This window comes from Hippocampus guttulatus, chromosome 4, assembly GCF_054856545.1.
Source record: "Hippocampus guttulatus isolate MCC_2025c chromosome 4, RoL_Hgut_1.0, whole genome shotgun sequence".
Classification (NCBI taxonomy): Eukaryota; Metazoa; Chordata; class Actinopteri; order Syngnathiformes; family Syngnathidae; genus Hippocampus; species Hippocampus guttulatus.
This window is the reverse complement of record NC_141264.1, coordinates 11,591,539-11,609,169: the sequence shown is the minus strand read 5'-3', so window position 1 is coordinate 11,609,169 and position 17,631 is coordinate 11,591,539. Positions and strand designations below refer to the sequence as shown.

The 17,631-nt window shown below is 43.3% G+C and overlaps 1 protein-coding gene across 4 annotated transcripts in view; it reads right to left on the bottom strand.

Annotated features, from left to right (window-relative positions):
- The window catches only part of hipk2 (homeodomain interacting protein kinase 2), an 84,550-nt gene that overhangs the window by 50,185 nt on the left and 16,734 nt on the right, over window positions 1-17,631 (bottom strand). For all 4 annotated transcript variants that reach the window (XM_086109818.1, XM_086109820.1, XM_086109819.1 and 1 more), the window contains exon 2: window positions 12,624-13,779. In XM_086109818.1, coding sequence (XP_085965944.1) covers window positions 12,624-13,779 — 1,156 coding nt within the window. The remainder of the gene's footprint in view (window positions 1-12,623; window positions 13,780-17,631) is intronic.

Below are 17,631 nucleotides of genomic sequence, written 5' to 3'. Positions count from 1 at the left end.
TTCAAATCACAGTCAATGTGGGACGCCTTAACTGAAGCTTTATTGTCACCATGGCGACAGTTTCAACAGGGTTACTTTGGCACCCTTTATGCTCCTCCGCCTTCTGGATGGATGAACCGAGAAGGACGGAACACGCCTCATGAAAAGGCCACATTTCTACATTTTCCAACAACAAGGTCAGGTCATGAGAAGAATAAAATTTGTGGTCAACTCTGGATTTTTAAAAAAAAGTGAACATTTCTGTATGGGGTGGGGCGAAAAACTCAAAGCGAATCATATTTTACACACACGCATACACATATATATATATACTGTATACATATATATATATATATATATATATATATATATATACAGTCAAACTTCGGTTTTCGAACATCTGTTCTCGACCAAATTGGTTTTCGACCAAAAATTTCGAGTTTTTTATGCCTCTGATTACGACCGAAAATCGGTTCTCGACCAAACTGAGTGCACTTGAATGCGCCGCTTGACTACTCTCGCCTTCCTTACACGAGGAAGTGATGCTTCCTCGTGTAGCGTTCCATTGTAAGTAGACGTGTTCAATAAAGATTTTATTTTTTTTAAATAGCGTGGTTTCGGTTTTCGAACAGCCTTCTGGAACGGATATGCCTGTATATTTTATATATATATATATATATATTTATTTTTATTTTTTTTAACCCACCAGGGTTGGAAGAACACACAATGTACACAGCTGGTAACTGCAGATGAATACCAATTTGGGTATCTTTGTGGAAATGAAAGCTTCAGCTGAACCACAGGCTCCTGCAGAACAAAGGACAGAGGAAGCCAGGGAGGAGCAGTAGGTGATCGGGTATGAAAAAAAGAGTAAGAGAGCTGAGGGAGCGGGAATATGAGGGGCGGTAGGGGCCGAACTAAAACAATAACTTTGGAGACCAGAGTGGACAAAACTGCCAGTGGCGGCTGGCGGCCACATTTGAACAGCTTCACTCCAATTCCGGCAAAGCTGGTTGCCGTAGCAATGGTTATCAACAGTTTCATTTGAAAACTTGCATAATGTAATTAAAGTGATTGCTACATTCCTTTAATCGGCTGTAAATTAAATGGAGAAAAACAAGGTGCAGTATGTGAAAGACTTGCAAGGCCACTGATGATTAATACAAATATGAGACTTTTAAATGTTGTACCTCGCCAAACAAGTTTATTGGATGCCTCTGAATGGATTCGTGTCATATGGATTGAGCATGAAATGTTCAGGGACTCTGCGTCTTTTGTATCATTCACAGCAATTCCAAGCAAACCTCAGTTCACAGATGTAAAATCAAAGGTTGTTGTGGGCCGATATTGATATCAGATAAGGTTTCGATATCAGCCCCCCCCCAAAAAAAGTATTGGATTATATCAGTCTACATCCAAAATCTCCGATAGCAGCACTCAAATACAAGGAGTCCATTCCAAATTTGGCTCCTGCTCTTCTGTCCAGTAATTCTGAGGGTCCTTTAATTAATTTTGTATTTATTTTATTCAAATGCAGTACATTCTCGTTTTTGAGGTTGAAATTAAACAACCCAAATGTTTGGAATAGATGGGCCATATATTCTCATATGTCTTTGCTGCCTTTTTTGTTTTTTTAATAGTATCACTTGATCAAGTCTTTCCTAACATTTCATAGTACAATTAAATCGGAGCATTTATCATTCCAGCCGATATCGGATCAGATCAGACTCGGATAGTATTGTAGGCTGCAATACCGGTATCATACCATTTTGTATTTATATTGCACTTAGTTGAACGGTGTTTGTTTGTTTTTTCTTCTTTCTTCTTTCTGCCTACATTCTTGCTGCTGGAGGCTGTAAATTTCCCCAGTGTGGGACAAATAAAGGATATCTTAATATCGGAAGTGAAAATCGAACACCCCAAGTAAAATCTGACGATGGGGTGGTGCACTATGAAATGTTCATTGCATGTCTCCACGCTTACGTGAGCGGCAACCGAGTTTGCTGTAAATCCCCACGTGAATCAGCAAAGCAGAGGAGAGAAGTGCCAACTCTTCTCATCTGACTTGGGATGAAGGACAACAGCGTCTTTGTTTGAAGAGCAGCCTTCTCTTTGATAACATATAGATTGAGGCTAGAATGAAAGATGGTGTGCTGAATCTCACTGTGTTTTCAAGGGTGATGTAAGCTATGTTCATTCTAATATGGTACATTGGGATGACATGTCCTCTGTGTTCAACGACTGAGGCCAACCTGGCGCCGTAATAAATGATTTCACGCAACACGCTGGAGCTGCCGCAACACGCTGGAGCTGCCGCAGCACATATGCAAGTGCATTTCTAATACAACGTGTATGGGTCGATTAAGCAGGGCGATTTTGGTCTGTGGACGGGAATACTCAAGTTGTGTGTAGTTGTACAGGAACATAAAGCTTTTATGCCTTCTCGGTGGAATTTTGGCTTTGTGTTCAGTTTGTGGCTCTTGTGTGGGTTGAGATATATATCGCTTAATGCTCACTGGTGCCACTCAGTTTGCCATTACAAGCTGAGCTAAACAGATGATATGACGCACACATCATAAAACGCTGGGATTAGTGCTCAAAACTCGATAGCCTGGCACACGGAGACATGACATTACTTTGAAATGTTCTGTCTTGAAACGTGGCAATGTTGATTTTAGCAATAAAAGAGGAATTCCCCCTCATGTCTGCTGCTTGGCTGCTTCCGTGCAGGGGCCATTTTATAAGGAACAAATCGGCTCACCATAAAACAAGCTTGCCCTTTTGGAATACTAACCTGTTAAATATTTAACCAGAATCCAACACCAGAGTAATTATTTTTCCAAACAAATTACATCTCAAGCTGAAACCGACTAAATCCCAAACACATCAGCAATACCTCCTCAGTCACTTGGAGCTATTAGTTGATTTAAATTATTTATCAAGCCTACGCAGGATAGGCTTTGCTTCGGAGCGGTTTTATGAATGGTTCTTCTCCAACACCATCTTGACAGCCCGTCCTATTCCAGAAAAGCAATTTATTCAAAATGTGTTCAGGCATGAGACCACACCTTTGCAGTTCAGTTCAAAAGGTAAAAAAATAACGTTAAATAAAAATAAAAGACTATGCTTACATACTGTGTATCGATAGATAGATTTCACTTTGTTTTACTGCCATCTTGACAACAAATAAAAACTCTTCGAGCACAATGCGTCCTCATGCTTCAAAGCCGAGTGCCATAATTGTCAGGCACCTTTTCTGGCTTGATGAGTGTTGCTGAAAATAGCCCGCGTTGTATAAGAGCAGAGCCTCATTCAATTCTGCCACTGACAATGGAAGGAGGAACGTTTTTAGAGAGTGTGACAACAGCCACCCTCAATTTGAGCAATGGGCTGTACCCCACCTTCTATCAAAGGCACATACAGTATTTAAAAAGCACGACAGAGGTGGCATATCAAAAGGAGCCATTGGAGAGAAAACAAGTCACTGTGATTGAGTGAGACTGTGTTTAAACAACATGAATTGGGGGACGGGTGGGGGGGGTCATCAAAGCTTCATTTTGCCTGATGCATATTAGTCAAAAACATGCATCAGGTGTGCTTGAAATTATCTTTGCATGTGTGTCCATGTTGTGCTTTCTGTCAAGCGCTGGTAGTGCGCGGGTCGATTTTGGGCTAACATCCAATATCCAGCCGCTGCCAGTTCCGAGCTAAGATAAGGTTGCAATTGCATCAGGAAGGGCATCCAAAAAAAAAAAATCCAAAGTCACAACAATGTTGTTGTGCTGAAAGTTATGTTGGTTTTATGCAGGCCTGTGTGTGAAGAGTTACCACATGTTTTGGACCATAAAGACCCTTAAACCCTTTAATTTTCTCAAAAATTAACGATGAGCCTTGTAATCCAGCCCGCCTAATGTATGGATGATGTTGGCTTTTCAGTTTGTTGTCTTTAAATTGAATTCCTTTCAATTATTAGCATTCTCATTCTCATCTGCATCTAGTCACAATCAGGCATCTGGTTTCATCATACAAGAACAAGAACTATTTGCTGCTTTTGTGTTGAAAAATCACAAGATAAGTAGCCCCGCTTGCTTATTGCGAGACATTTATGGCAGCACATTACAATGTGGGACAATGCCATTGCGGTCTGTGGGACCAAAAGGTAAAGAAAGTTAAATTTCTCTTTCATACATAACATGAACTCTTTCATTCCACAAGACGTACTTATACATCTTTTTAAAATTAGGCCCCACATACCAAGGACGTACTTGTACGTCTAAGTCTTTTTTTTTTTTTTGGCATCATAGAGAGGAGGGGGGTCTGATGCAATCTGTGAATGAGAATAAGCCGTTTGCATTGTAAATCATGTAAAAAAAGCGACCAGTAGGTGGCAGTGGTGCCTCACGTGATTGAAATGCATGCTTTTACAAAAAGCTATTTTTCTCCGTTTTTTGCCCAGGAATCGCCATTTCCATGAAACTTAGCCATTTTGTAATGCTGATTGCTGAAGAATAGAAAAAGATAGAAACATTTTTTTTCTGCTGAAAGAAAAGAGTCCAAACTTTATTTTGGTAGGCTCCATGTTTATATAGCATTAGAACCAAATATTCTGTGGGCCTTGCAAGATCAGTCAAAATCCAGTAAAACGGATTGAGGGGGTTGCTCCAGTGAAAATGGCTGGGATTGAATGAGTTCATGTTTATGATTTAGAATTTTTAAAAATGAATCTATAATATGAAACAATGATACGTTTATAAACATCCATCCATCCATTCTCAACCGCTTATGTGGGGTCGGGTCGCAGGTGCAACAGCCTAAGCAGGGAAGCCCAGACTTGCCTTCCCCCAGCCACTTCTTCCAGCTCTTCCCGGGGGAGGGGATCTAATTAGATGCCCAAGCCACCTCATCTGGCCTCTCGCGATGTGGAGGAGAAGTGGTTTGACTCTGAGCCCCTCACGTATGACCGAGCTTTTCTCTCTCTCTCTCTCTCTCTCTCTCTCTCTCTCTCTCTCTCTCTCTGTCTCTCCAGTATATTTAAGATGTAATTACCAGTGCAGTAAATGTATGCATTTTTCCTCATAATTCTAATATACACAAACACAAACAACATCCATGTCCGTCTCCCCAACTAAGCACAATCTTTGATGGTATTAGTGAGTTATTCTCGTCTCCACTCAGCCACCAAATTCCTTTTTGTATCTCGAGCATGCCTTCTCCCACTTCTTTCCTGCATATTTTCCAACCTGAGTTTTAAATATTCATGCAAGTGGATGGAGACGGTGAAGGTGGGCAAGGGAAGGTGGGAAAAAAAGAGAAGCAGCACGAGTAAGCACAGCACATGGCAAGGGGGGATGACCGCAACCACCATACTGGAGGCTCCCTTCAGACGGATGGCGGGTATCCTAGTATGGCGGAGAGAGGTTCAGCCGGACGCCATTTGATTTATTTAGACCTGAGGGCGCTGGTGCCAGTCAGCGATTGATGACGGCCATCCCGCCTACGTTTCATTCCAGAGAAGAAAGACAAATGCGCCAAATGTGCAACCTCTGCTGTGAGAAACGTCACCCAAGCAATCAGCTTTAAAATGAAAAGAAAATAAGATGTTTTTAGCGGCAAGACATTTGATGTCAGCTTTTTATTCACAGAAAGGTGAGCCTGTTCCCGAAACCTGTAAGGCCGAACGAGGTCACACTCGTGTGTCGGCACCGCAAATGCCGAGGTGAGCCAATCAATACACAGCAGAGTGGCTGCACCTCCCGTGGACGGCTCGCTGACTTTTATCAAGGCACCTTAATTTCTTTCAGCCTAATGACCTGGTGAATGTATGGAAATTGAACTGGGAGGGAGAACACAGATGAGTAGCATGGATGGAACGGTGTAGTGAAACTCACAGAGCTCCGGTACATTGCAGGGACCCCCCCCCCCCCCCACACACAAATCTACAGTTCATACAGTAGGTGCAGCATATTTTTGTCTGGTGGTAATAGAAGTTTACATTTTCTCTCCAATGGAAGAAGCGTTTCATTATTTGGCTTGAATAAGTGCCAGAAGCCCACAACTGTGTGCGTTATGTTTCATATGCTTTACGACTGGTAGTTAATTAGCCTAGCTGCTACATTCTCCTGCTTGCTGGTTGCTCTGTGGAGACACATGCAATTGCTGCCTCGAGGCGCATTATAAATGAAAGAGGTTATTAAGATTCTGTCATGCATACTAAGGTGTTATGACTGTCATGAAGAAAGCACAACGGTGAATACAGTGAACCTTAATGATCATTTTAGCGGTCTTGTGGCTGTATGCCAGTGAGCAGTGGCAACCTGGTCCAGGAGATGGATTTGTTTTTCTTATGTTAGAAATTCTATTTCATATAAAATACAGAATTTCAAGTCAATTACAGACGCATTTGCGAAGAATATGGTGTATATGACTAGCAGGTGGGGCACAAATGATTGAACCCTATGAATTCTACACACCAAAAATTATCCCTGACCGTGTGACATGACCAGAAAAACAGAAGAAACAAGTACAAAGGTTTTGTGGTAATAGACAGCTTCTACGATAAGTAAAAACAGGCTGGCCTCCGGCCCTCAGTGGTCATGAGCGAGATATCTTACATTACATAAAACTCCAGCAAATCCAAGGCGCTTGGGTCAATAAGAGAGTACGCGCATACCACAGCAACCATCAGGTCACGCTGAATCCAAATGAAAGCTCGACTGCTCGACCGCATATAACAATGCGCCATCTACTTGAAGGGAAAAGGAGCACATTGCCACGTATGGCAAAGGATTGCAATACGACCTCCGACACACCTGCGCTTCCACCGCTTGCTTGCCTCCTCCCACTTTCTTCAGATTCCTCTCATAAAAAGTGCTTGCACCTTGAACAGCAACACCGCCTCCCTCTGCTTTTTATAGTTCATCTAGGAGTCCCATCTTGACGTTTAACTAGCTTTGGCACATGTACATATCAACAGACACTTTGCAGAGCAGTGACTAACGTTCAGCCTCCTGCATTAAGATGTCCCTCACTGCTTCTACACGTGTGGCAGAATCAATGTGCCGGAAAGCCTGCTCTGACTGCATGTGTTGCGAGAGGCAGACAGATAGGCAGGTGGTGCAGAGGCTCCCTCCTCTTACCATGCACTGCCTCTGATGGAGACATACATATTTCAGCAGTTATTAAGGATACAACATAAGCCTCAGGGTTGTCAAAAAAATTAATATATGTGGTATTTTTTCATGGAATGTGTGCCTTAAGGGACGTAGACTCATGAGTAACATCAGTACCTGGAGTACCTGGCTTTTGTATTTGTGTGTTTGACTGTTTCCCTGTTCAATTAATGGCTGAAAGTGCATGTGCGATTGTGGCTATCCTTGCCCACATGTGAGTGTATTACAGGCAGGGGGCATGCTCCCCGTTCGCATGCTCCCCGTTCGCCATAACACCAATGAGGAGTTGAAACGGAGAGTGGCGTGGCAAATTTTCCCCGTGTTTGCGAATCCGATGAAGGACCAATTCTGGTGTCAAAATTGCCCCAAGGGATTGCACGTCAAAAACCTGAGCTATGAAGCACAAATGTCTATATGCAAATAATACAAATAATCCCACAATTCGCCACGCAGCCAGTGACGCACATCATGTGTCACAGTATTAACACAACATAGCTGGTCAAATAAGCTTTATTTATAAAAAAGGAAAGAAAACCACTTGTTCATCCAGTGGCGCATCGTTTACATCTGCCGGTTGCGGCATGGTAACCAGAGTTCGCGAGCTCGCCTGAATTTCTGAGATACAGCGTAAAACTCTTTTTACCCTCCCAGTTGAAGAATTTTTGGTCGTGGCTAAAACGCAGGCGAACTGATGCAACCAAGGAACAGCTTCCTTTCTGGTATTTGTAATAACTTGGCCCATTTCTACCACTACAACGTGGCTACAAGCCACCAAACTACGCCTACAACCTGAAAAAAAAAATACATAATCCCTGAAGTGTTATGTGCTTTGTGTTATTTGGTCTACAATGTATTTGCCTTGTGCATGTACAGTATATGTGCCGCACATCGCAAGAGATGGCGACAGCATATACATTCCCTACAAACCCGTTTACATTTCACCTCGAACAAGCTGCATATGTATGTACCTAAATGTGCAGTATGCAAACATGCATACCTTTATGAAAGTACAACATTTCTATTGACACTTATAAAGTTAGTCATGAGTTACAATTATTAGATCAAGCTACCCTGTCATGAGCAGACCTTGACGAAGCAGCTGCGGCCTGTTCACGCAGACACAACCAGACAATCACACGCGCATACACATCCTCATCATCACCGTCTTCATCGTTCCTATTCTTTTCCCCCGCGACGTGGAATGATCTGCGGAGCGCTCGGTGGACCGTGCAGTTGGTCGGACGGGCCGCATCGCGGTCGCCCCTCCCCCTCCCCCTTCCCATTCATCCGCCCCCTCATTACATGTTATGTCTTGTGACTTGTTGTAACTGTCATATGCGTATTTATGTGCTCGGGTCTTTTTTTTTTATCCTGGACTTAAATTATCCTCAGAAGAGGATAGTTCGAGCGTGTTTTTTTTTCCCCTCTCCCTACCTAGTGGTTTCCTTTCTGAACTCGGACTGTAAATTTCCCCATTGCGGGACAAATAAAGGATATCTTAATTAAGTAATTAATTAATTAAAACCAGTCAAGAACATGACTGTGAGTGATTAACATCATCAAGAATAATCAAAGGCAGAAATGTTTGTCTTGGGATGGATGTAATTTTGTCCGTTGCCCTGACAATTACTTGTTTCTCTAAATAATCTCCACATCTCCTAAACTCACCTAAACTGCTGACATCAAATTGTGAGGATTATCTGGAATAATTGCCTTGAAAGCACCACATTCACTTGCAAAATTAATTCCTAGCAAAAGGTGCCGAGTCCCCGGTGGAAATCGTGGCAACGGATTTCTGAAAATCTAAAATCAGAGACAGAAGCACAGGAACAAAGCACATCACTGTCATTGACTGACTAAATATGTCTCCCTTCCGTCATCAGCTGTCACCACTAAATCAACTTCCTTCATTTTCTTCACTGCATGTCTCACTGTATTCCATCTCCACTACCGTATCTCAAGGACGCTTGTCTGATGATGTATATCGGAAAAAGACAACTGAGACAAGACAATAATCCGTTTACGTGGAGAGGTATAAGCTTGATGAGAAGGCTTGCCTCTTACATCACCTGCTATAAGCAGGCAGAGGACAGGAGGTACATATAGGACCAGGATTGGGCCACAAGAGGAAGTAGTCAAGACATTAAACCCACCTCAGTGTGATACAGTGTAGTTCTACCCAGTTGGAAATTACATTGATAATAATAAATATATTGTTGAAATAACATATTCATGTCAATCAAAACTGATAATGATGATTTCATTAGAATGTGTAGCTCCCTCATGAAATGGTTGAAGCAAATTTAAAATAGCAGGTAATATTACAGTTTCATCAGCCCCACAACCATGTATTCATGAGGCACTGAAACAAACAACACCGAAACTGGAAGGACCCCATGAGCTGCTCTCATAAATAGCAAGCTTGATTTTTTTTGTTTTTTTTGTTGCATAAGTCAACGTTGTGGAAAATCCATAACTCATTTGCAAAAGGCTCCTTTAGTGTGTCCATGAACATAAACAAGCACGCTCTATGTATGACATGAAAAGTACAAACATCAGTGAATGACGGCTACAAAATATTCAGCAAATGGATGTCTAAAAAAAAAAATTGTCATAACAACTCTGTGGGTGGAATATCTATAATGGGCTTGAATGTAATCTTACTTTTGTGTCAACAATAAAACAATTGAATGTGGAGGAAAATGCAAATATGCAGTGCCTAGAATTCCTCTTAACCATTATTTCACAATTACCCAAGTTCACCTCATCAATCCAAAACACTACTTGGCAGGGGGAAAGAAAACAAAAATAAAACATGAGTGCACAAATGCGATTTAATTCCAGTAGGCTCAAAAAGATGAAAGGGGAATGTTTTGGCTAATGTGTGGGGAAATAAAGTAACACAAAACCCGTCTTAGCAAAGCTGCCAAATGACAGCCGTGTGTAGTCAGTAACCTGAAAGAGAACCACACAACGCACCAGCAACCATCCTGTTATCTTTTTCATCTGAAGCCATCAAAGAGAGTTTAACGCACTCTTCTGAACCTTTGAACCCCCTGTGAAATGTACCTGCAGTCAAAGTGTAGTTGTTGCCGAAACTTCACATGATGCACTGACCATCTCCCATGAGCTCATTCGCCTCAGTCATCAAAATCAATCAACACCACAGTGACAACTATACAAAGTAGTGGGCCTTTCAACAGTGACTAAAGAACACACCAAAAAAGGACATTCACATCACATCGGGGTCACAGAGGCCTTGATCTAGAGTATTTTTCTTTTTTTGGTTTTCCTTCCCATCTGCTGTTTCCCAAAGAGGAAATGAAAGGATGAACTTGCTACTCTGCTCTTCTCATTGCTCCGCCTCAAAACAAAACAGAACATTTTACGGCCTCATTATTGACCTGCAATACCGCTGACGAGCAACAACAGATAACTGGTAGGAAAGTTGACAACAAGATGCGCACATGAAATGCGTATTGGAGCCCGTGTAGCTCTAGCAAGACATCGAATTGGCCTATACGTGTTTGTATATGGAGTATTTTTACCTGATACTTTTCCGGGGGATGAGAAGTTTGAAGAAAGCCATTTCCAGAAAAGGCACAATGACAACAAAAATGAATTGCAGGAGGCGGATGATACATGTGGCCTGCTCGAAGTGGTGCACTGAGTAAGAGCAGTGATTCCCAACCAGTGTGCTGTGGCATATTAGTGTGCCACGAGAGCTCATCAGGTGTACTGTGATAAATTATCCAATTTCACTTAACTGGTCTGAAAATCCGTTCTTTACTACAAATAACATATCTTTGTTCAGCTATCAATCGAGGCGAGCGACATGCACTGCAATGACAGGCAGAAAAATGAACCTGTGTATCTACTGCATATTTTGAGATATGTTTATTTGGTGATGAGGAGTGAGATTTATTCTCAATGTAAAATATTGCTGGCGTCGAGTGGAATCCTTGTAACTCCAAATCATCACTTTTATGGAGACCCCTCACACAGTGTAGACTTGTGAAAAAAAAAGTAACAACTGGTGACATTGGAGGTTTTGTCGTGATGCCAGTGGAATTTGCCTCCATTCAATGAAGGTTGGAAAACACTGGACTTGAGAGACGAGCTCTTGTCAGAAACCTAGCAAACATTGTTTACGTGGGGGGAAAATGGTTCAACAAGACACTAACATGAACATGTCGTTAAAAATACCCCTAACGTTAAGAGAATGATCACCATTCTTGACATTCATATGACAACCACCTGGCATGTGCCTGTGGTTATGTGTTTGTTTTGAGTAGGTATGATCATAAACGACATGAGAAATACTGTCGTGCTGACACACCTGCTATTTCCTTTGCCTCAGCGACAACACCCGGCCGGCCGGGTCCCTGAGCGCAGCTCAAGTGTCTCTTTGTGTGAACATTAAGGCTGTTTGATTGCCGAACGCTGCCTCAGCTCAAACCTAAGCACTTTTTTTTGGGGTTAAAAGGGATGTGTGAGAGTTACAAGACAGGAAGATCTTCCAGGAAGTCATCTGGTTCTAATGCAGGACGCACTGGTGTGGATTACAACCACATATTACAGGAGAACTCAGGCTGACCCCTTCATCTTTATCTCAGGGGAAATGGGAGCCCTCCATGGTGATGAGGCCGAAGGTCCACGGGAAAACGGGAAAACAGGCCCCTGGGCAGGCTCCATGATTGGCGCCTTCTTCAATGAGACAGGCTCTCATTGTAAAATCTTAACATGACTTTAAAACAGACGTATTTTCCTCACTGTCCACCCATCCATCCATTTTCTAATCCGCTTTATCGCAGCCATCTTTGGGCAGTAGGCGGGGGACACCCTGAACTGGTTGCCAGCCAATCGCAGGGCACACAGAGACAAACAACCTAGGGGCAATTTAGAGTGTTCAATCAGCCTGCAATGCCTGTTTTTGGAATGTAGGGGGAAACCGGAGTACCCGGGGAAAACCCACGCAGGCCCGGGGAGAACATGCAAACTCCACACAGGAGCTGGAATCGAACCCAGTACCTCTGCACTGTGAGGTCGACACGCTAACCACTGAACCACCGGGCCGCCCTTCCTCAATGTCACTCTAATATTAAAAGTGATTCATCACAATTACCTTTTTAACAGAAATTGCCCAATTCGAACCCAGCGCACGCACGCACGCACGCATGCACACACGCACACACGCACACACACACACACACACACCATGCATAATCATTGCGGATCAACATCTGCATCCCACAATGGAAGAGATTAGCGGTTCCCAAAACAAAAGCACAATGAGCAGTGTTGTAGACTTCAGTTGCATCAACTACTGGCCCAAAAATCGGCTTGGCTTTGAAATCATTGCCATGAACAGAAAACTAATTCAAACAAGACTCAGAAATACAACCATTGCTCCAGTAAAAGGATCATGAATGAACTCAGGGAGATCAATAGAATGTTTAATGGCCGAACGCTTACCTGTAGTATCTGGACTGTAGATACGTGGAGCAGACAGCTTTGGAGACATGGCTGGCTGAGCCAAAGTCAATGACTTTGACTCTATAGGGCTGCCGAGGTGGATCTACAAGCATGATGTTTTCTGGCTTCAGATCAGCGTGGATCAGACCGAGACTCTTCAGCTTCATCAGCGCCGTAGCCACCTGCTGCAAAACGGGTCTGATGTACTTGAGCGGCAGCGGGCTGAACTTGTTCTGCTTCAGGAAGTCGTACAGGTTCTGCTCTAGCATCTCAAACACCAGGCACGTGTGGTTCTTATGCTGGAAGCACTCATAGGCTCTCACAAAGTTGAAATCATCTGCGCTCTCCGTGCTAAGACGCGCCAGGATGCTGACCTCGATCTGACCCTGCCTGGCATACGACGGGTGGTTTTTTAGGATCTTGATGGCCACAATCTCGTTGGTGCCTCTCTTCCAGCACTTCACCACCTGTCCGAATGTTCCCCGTCCCAAGAATTCCAGCACTTCATATGTATTGGTCATGGAGCAGAGTACCTCATGCTGCACCAGTTGGTAGTCCCCCTCATTGTTGGAGCCGCTGTTCTTGGATGTGGCCGTGGAAGCCGCGGTGGCCGCTGTAGCCACCGTGGCGCCACTGGCTGCTCCGTTCTGGATCATCAGCGGACCGTGCTCCTCGATTATCTGCACACTGCTGTTGTGGTCAAGCTCCTCGCTCTTGCGTTTAAGCCCACATCGCTGGTAGGTGTCCAGGAGACTGACCGTGCTGCGGCGAATCAGATTGTGAACCCCAACAACACCGCCAGCGCCACCCCCTCCGCTGCCGTTACTGCCTCCACCCCCGCTGCCCAGCAAAGCGCCGACGCCCCCCGAAGTGCTACTGGCTGATGCGACCACAATGTGGCCCGCACTCGCTGGGAAGATGAGCGCCTGCTCGTACGGCAAGGTGGAGCCGGCTACCTGCAGGGAGCTGCTAATTCCGAGGGGGCCGCTCACGGCCGACACGTTCTTGCTGCTGTTGTGGCTGTAGACTTTGCTGTGTGTGCCGTACCCTGTCATATCCCAGTTGCAACTCTGCTCCACCTTCAGTTTCTTCACGCTAAAGAAGGCACTTGACGGAAGAGTGTGAGGGGAGAACACTTGCACTTGCGAGGCCATACCTGTGACGAGAGGGCACAAGACGGGAGGGGCGAAGAAGGAAAGTGAGAGGTTGAGAATTTCAGAGTCAATGAAACATGAGTGCTATGTTGAAGCTTTAAATAAAGACAGCTTGGGTCAGAGCGCGTCATTAAAGCACCAAGCGGATACTGTATGTCGAAGCATCAGCATGTTCACATCATTAACATCACACTAAAGGCAAGTAGCAAATATCCTTTTTCTACCGAGCGCTTATACAATATTTACCTCTTGCAAAATCGGCTATCAAGTAAATATACTTTTATGGAAAAGTTAGGCAAGCAAGTTAAGATGCGCATCAATTGCTAAAAGTCAAGTTTTGTTTCTCCTTTCCAGAAAGGTAAAAAATAAAACTAAAAAGAGGACTTCAAACGAAAAGAGCCTTTCAAACGGACACGCGGCATAGACTCTGAGACACAAACATGTACAGTACGTATAAACAAGGCAACAAATAAATCCCCAGGAATGACTGCAATTTCCTTCTTCACCACACAACCCAGCTGCTGCATTTATTGGGACACAATAACTCACTTTGGGGGAAAAGACTTTTTTTGTTCAGAAAGCTGCAAGGACTGCAGAAGAGAACTGAACTCTATCTCAACCACAGATCCTGAAGACAACAACACCAAAGCTAAACTGCACGAGTGTGCACTTAACTCTTGGGAACAAGATGCCTTAGAGTAAGCAAACGCCTCTCCAAGTAAACAACTGCCCAAAAATAGTCACTTCTTTATCTGCCTCCTTTGCAAACAGGCTTCTTTGTGGCATTGAAATGATTATCACAGCACAGAGACGATTATATGCAGCTTGTAGTTACGCTGCACTCTTTCCAGTAAGCCATACCATATAGGTGGCCTCGAAACAAAGTAAGAGCTTCCACCTGGTGATGCCCATAGACATACATAATTAGGTGTCAGTACTGATGAACTGATGCTTGATGGTAACACTCTATAGGCAAGGAGGAAGCATGCTTGGGGATTTTAAGTGAAATTGAGCCCACCCACATCGCTATAAGGCAGCTGAATATTTTTGCCCCTCCAATGAGGAATGAAAATAACGTGATAGGCAAGATATCATTACGGTAATGAGGAAAATATATCTATAACTTGGCACAGTAATATGTAAAACTTTATAATTGCATTCATGAAAAAAAAAAGTTGTTATGCAACATTCCGAAATATAATAATGATCTGAAAAACGTAAGCAAACAAAGTCTTGAAAAGTGCTGCAATAAGTTTTAATGAGTGAGTTTTACATTTCTGTTTCATTGCTTTTGTATTTCTGTATTATTATTTTTTTATTTCACTTGTGGCAAAGTTCATAGTTTATATATTTTATTTTTATTTAACATATTTATATATTTATGTCTTGTAAATTTTAGCTGTGTGTGTTCAATGCACTACGTTTGCACTGTGGTTGAGAGACGAAAGTCATTTCATCTGTGCTGTATGTCAGGGGCTCCCAACCGCCGGTCCGCAGACCGGTACCGGTCCGCAGGGCATTTGGTACCGGGCCGCACAGAAAGAACTTGCCTTAATTCCGTTTTATTTATTTCGGAACACAAAAGATGTTTTATTATTGAAAAATTACCGGATTCTCCGTTACATCCGTTTGTGTCACGCTTGACACGCGTCAAACCACGCGTCTGCGTCACGTGACCGATTATGCTAAAAAAAAAAAAAAGACTTAAAAAAATTTGTAAAAAAACTGCTGGAGATCGCAAATGACGGTGGCCTTAAAAGGACGTTCGAGACAACTGGATTAAAGTTAAGGCTGAATATTCTGAGATCGCCACAATAGTACTGTTGCTATTTCCGACATGCTCCCTGTGTGAGGCGGGGGTTTTCTGCAGCAACGGCGACTAAAACAAAATTACGAAGTAGACTGGACATAAAACACACACTTAAAGTGTCATTGTCTCCTATTACCACGAGATGGGACCGTCTGGCTGCAGAAAATCAAGCTCGGGGCTGTGGTGAGTCGTCATTTTCATGCACTTTGAATTTGCATTGTATCATATTTTGAAGGCATTAAACAGTACCATCGCGATCGGAGTGTTGCGGCCAGATTAGATGCTCCTTGTGTTTATTGTTATTATATTTCGAAAACGCCACAGTTTTCATGCAGCTCATACCATATTATTTTGTTGTATTATTTCCGCCACACCTTAAATGCCGGTCCCTGAAAATATTGTGTGACATAAACCAGTCCGTGGGGCAAAAAAGGTTGGGGACCCCTGCTGTATGTTACACATAGAGCATATTTGACAATAGAAGCTGGCTTGACTTGACTTGACTTATAGAAAAACATGAGCTGTGTCCAGGCAGGCAGTTCCATCAAAATTGTCAACCACTAAATGGCAGTAGCTCTGTCGCTGGTCTTTGCTCGAGACTCTCAAGACCCAAAATATAGGATATGTTTCTGTGTCGCCAGTTTGCGTCCCCTGATCTTCAACGTGTTCTTCAGGGTCCAAACCTCATACTGATCGGGTCGTAGCCCCGTCCCGCTAACATTTCTCTATTCGTGCACATCCGTGGGATCCAGTTGGAAATGTATCGAATATAAATATTTTAAAAAAGAATAATTAAATGATTGTCCATTCAAGAGTCCTAACAGTTCTTTTGTCTCTTTTGCTTCCTCATCTGAAAGCCGGAACACACATTCTTATGGCATTAGGGGAGAGCATGCACATTTATGGAATCGATTATGTAGGCAGGAAGCAGAGGGCATTGGCAAATGCCTTGTCATTTCGTCCTGAGCGGTGATCACGATTAGTCTTGTAAAAAGCTATCAGCTCTCTCTTCTAATGTACATACTTTCATTTGTATTTCAACAAACTCTTCATGTTCCATTTTCGTCTCTAGTCTGGCTTTGCTCGAACAGTGCCGCTATCTCTACACTCATCTGGTCTTTGTCCAAAGGCTGTAGGATTGGTGCTGTCGTGCACATTAGAGGGTTTACAGAAAGCCTGACAAGCGTTCGAGCTCATGTCGCACCTCCGCATGTCCCATATTACATATTAAAGCTTGTTATATTAATGACTCGGCATGCTCACCAGGCTGTCCTTTTTTTGTCCAACCGGACAATGAATGGCCTGCAGGTATGGATTGTCCAGAGAGCTAATAGAGAACGCCCAGGAGGCTATTAGGGGCAAGGCTCGCTGCTAATCACATAAGCTCGGAAGGCCAGATGTCACTTCTTGGATTACCAATTCCTGTGCCTGTACTCTTCTCTAAATATAATTTGAATGATGGGTTGCGTCAGTGAGTGGCGTCAACAGAGTTTGACTGAAAGCCCGACAGGATAATCACATGCACAGACACTGTGATGGATGGATGGACACCGAGACAGCTCGTTCTCGAAACTTCAACTAGCGTGATGAGGGAAATGTTTGGACTTTAAAGGGGCACTGTCACTCAGATGCAATACTGTGGTCAAAGGGTTCACTTGATATTGGCTGCACGGTGCCATGAACTGAAGGACACACGTTCCCGAAAACGGGTTGAAGCAGCGGAATTGGAAGTGGATGTTTAGAAAAACACACGAAAAGAGGCCTGCCTTGTTATGAATGTGTGTCCAGCGGCTTTTTTTTTCTTTTGCCATGAATGTAAACGCACAAACAAAAGTGCAGTGTCCAGTACCCGTGGAGCACAAATAAGTAATTAAATGAACTAACAGTAAGAGGTCAAATGGCTGGAATGTTATCTCATGACACACACACACACACACAGGCAAATATATGACTAATTATACCGGAGTGACTAGGCGAAGTTTCTGAAACTCATGAAAAATTTAGACACGTTTATGAGTTTGGAATTTGAACCACAAATGCTGTC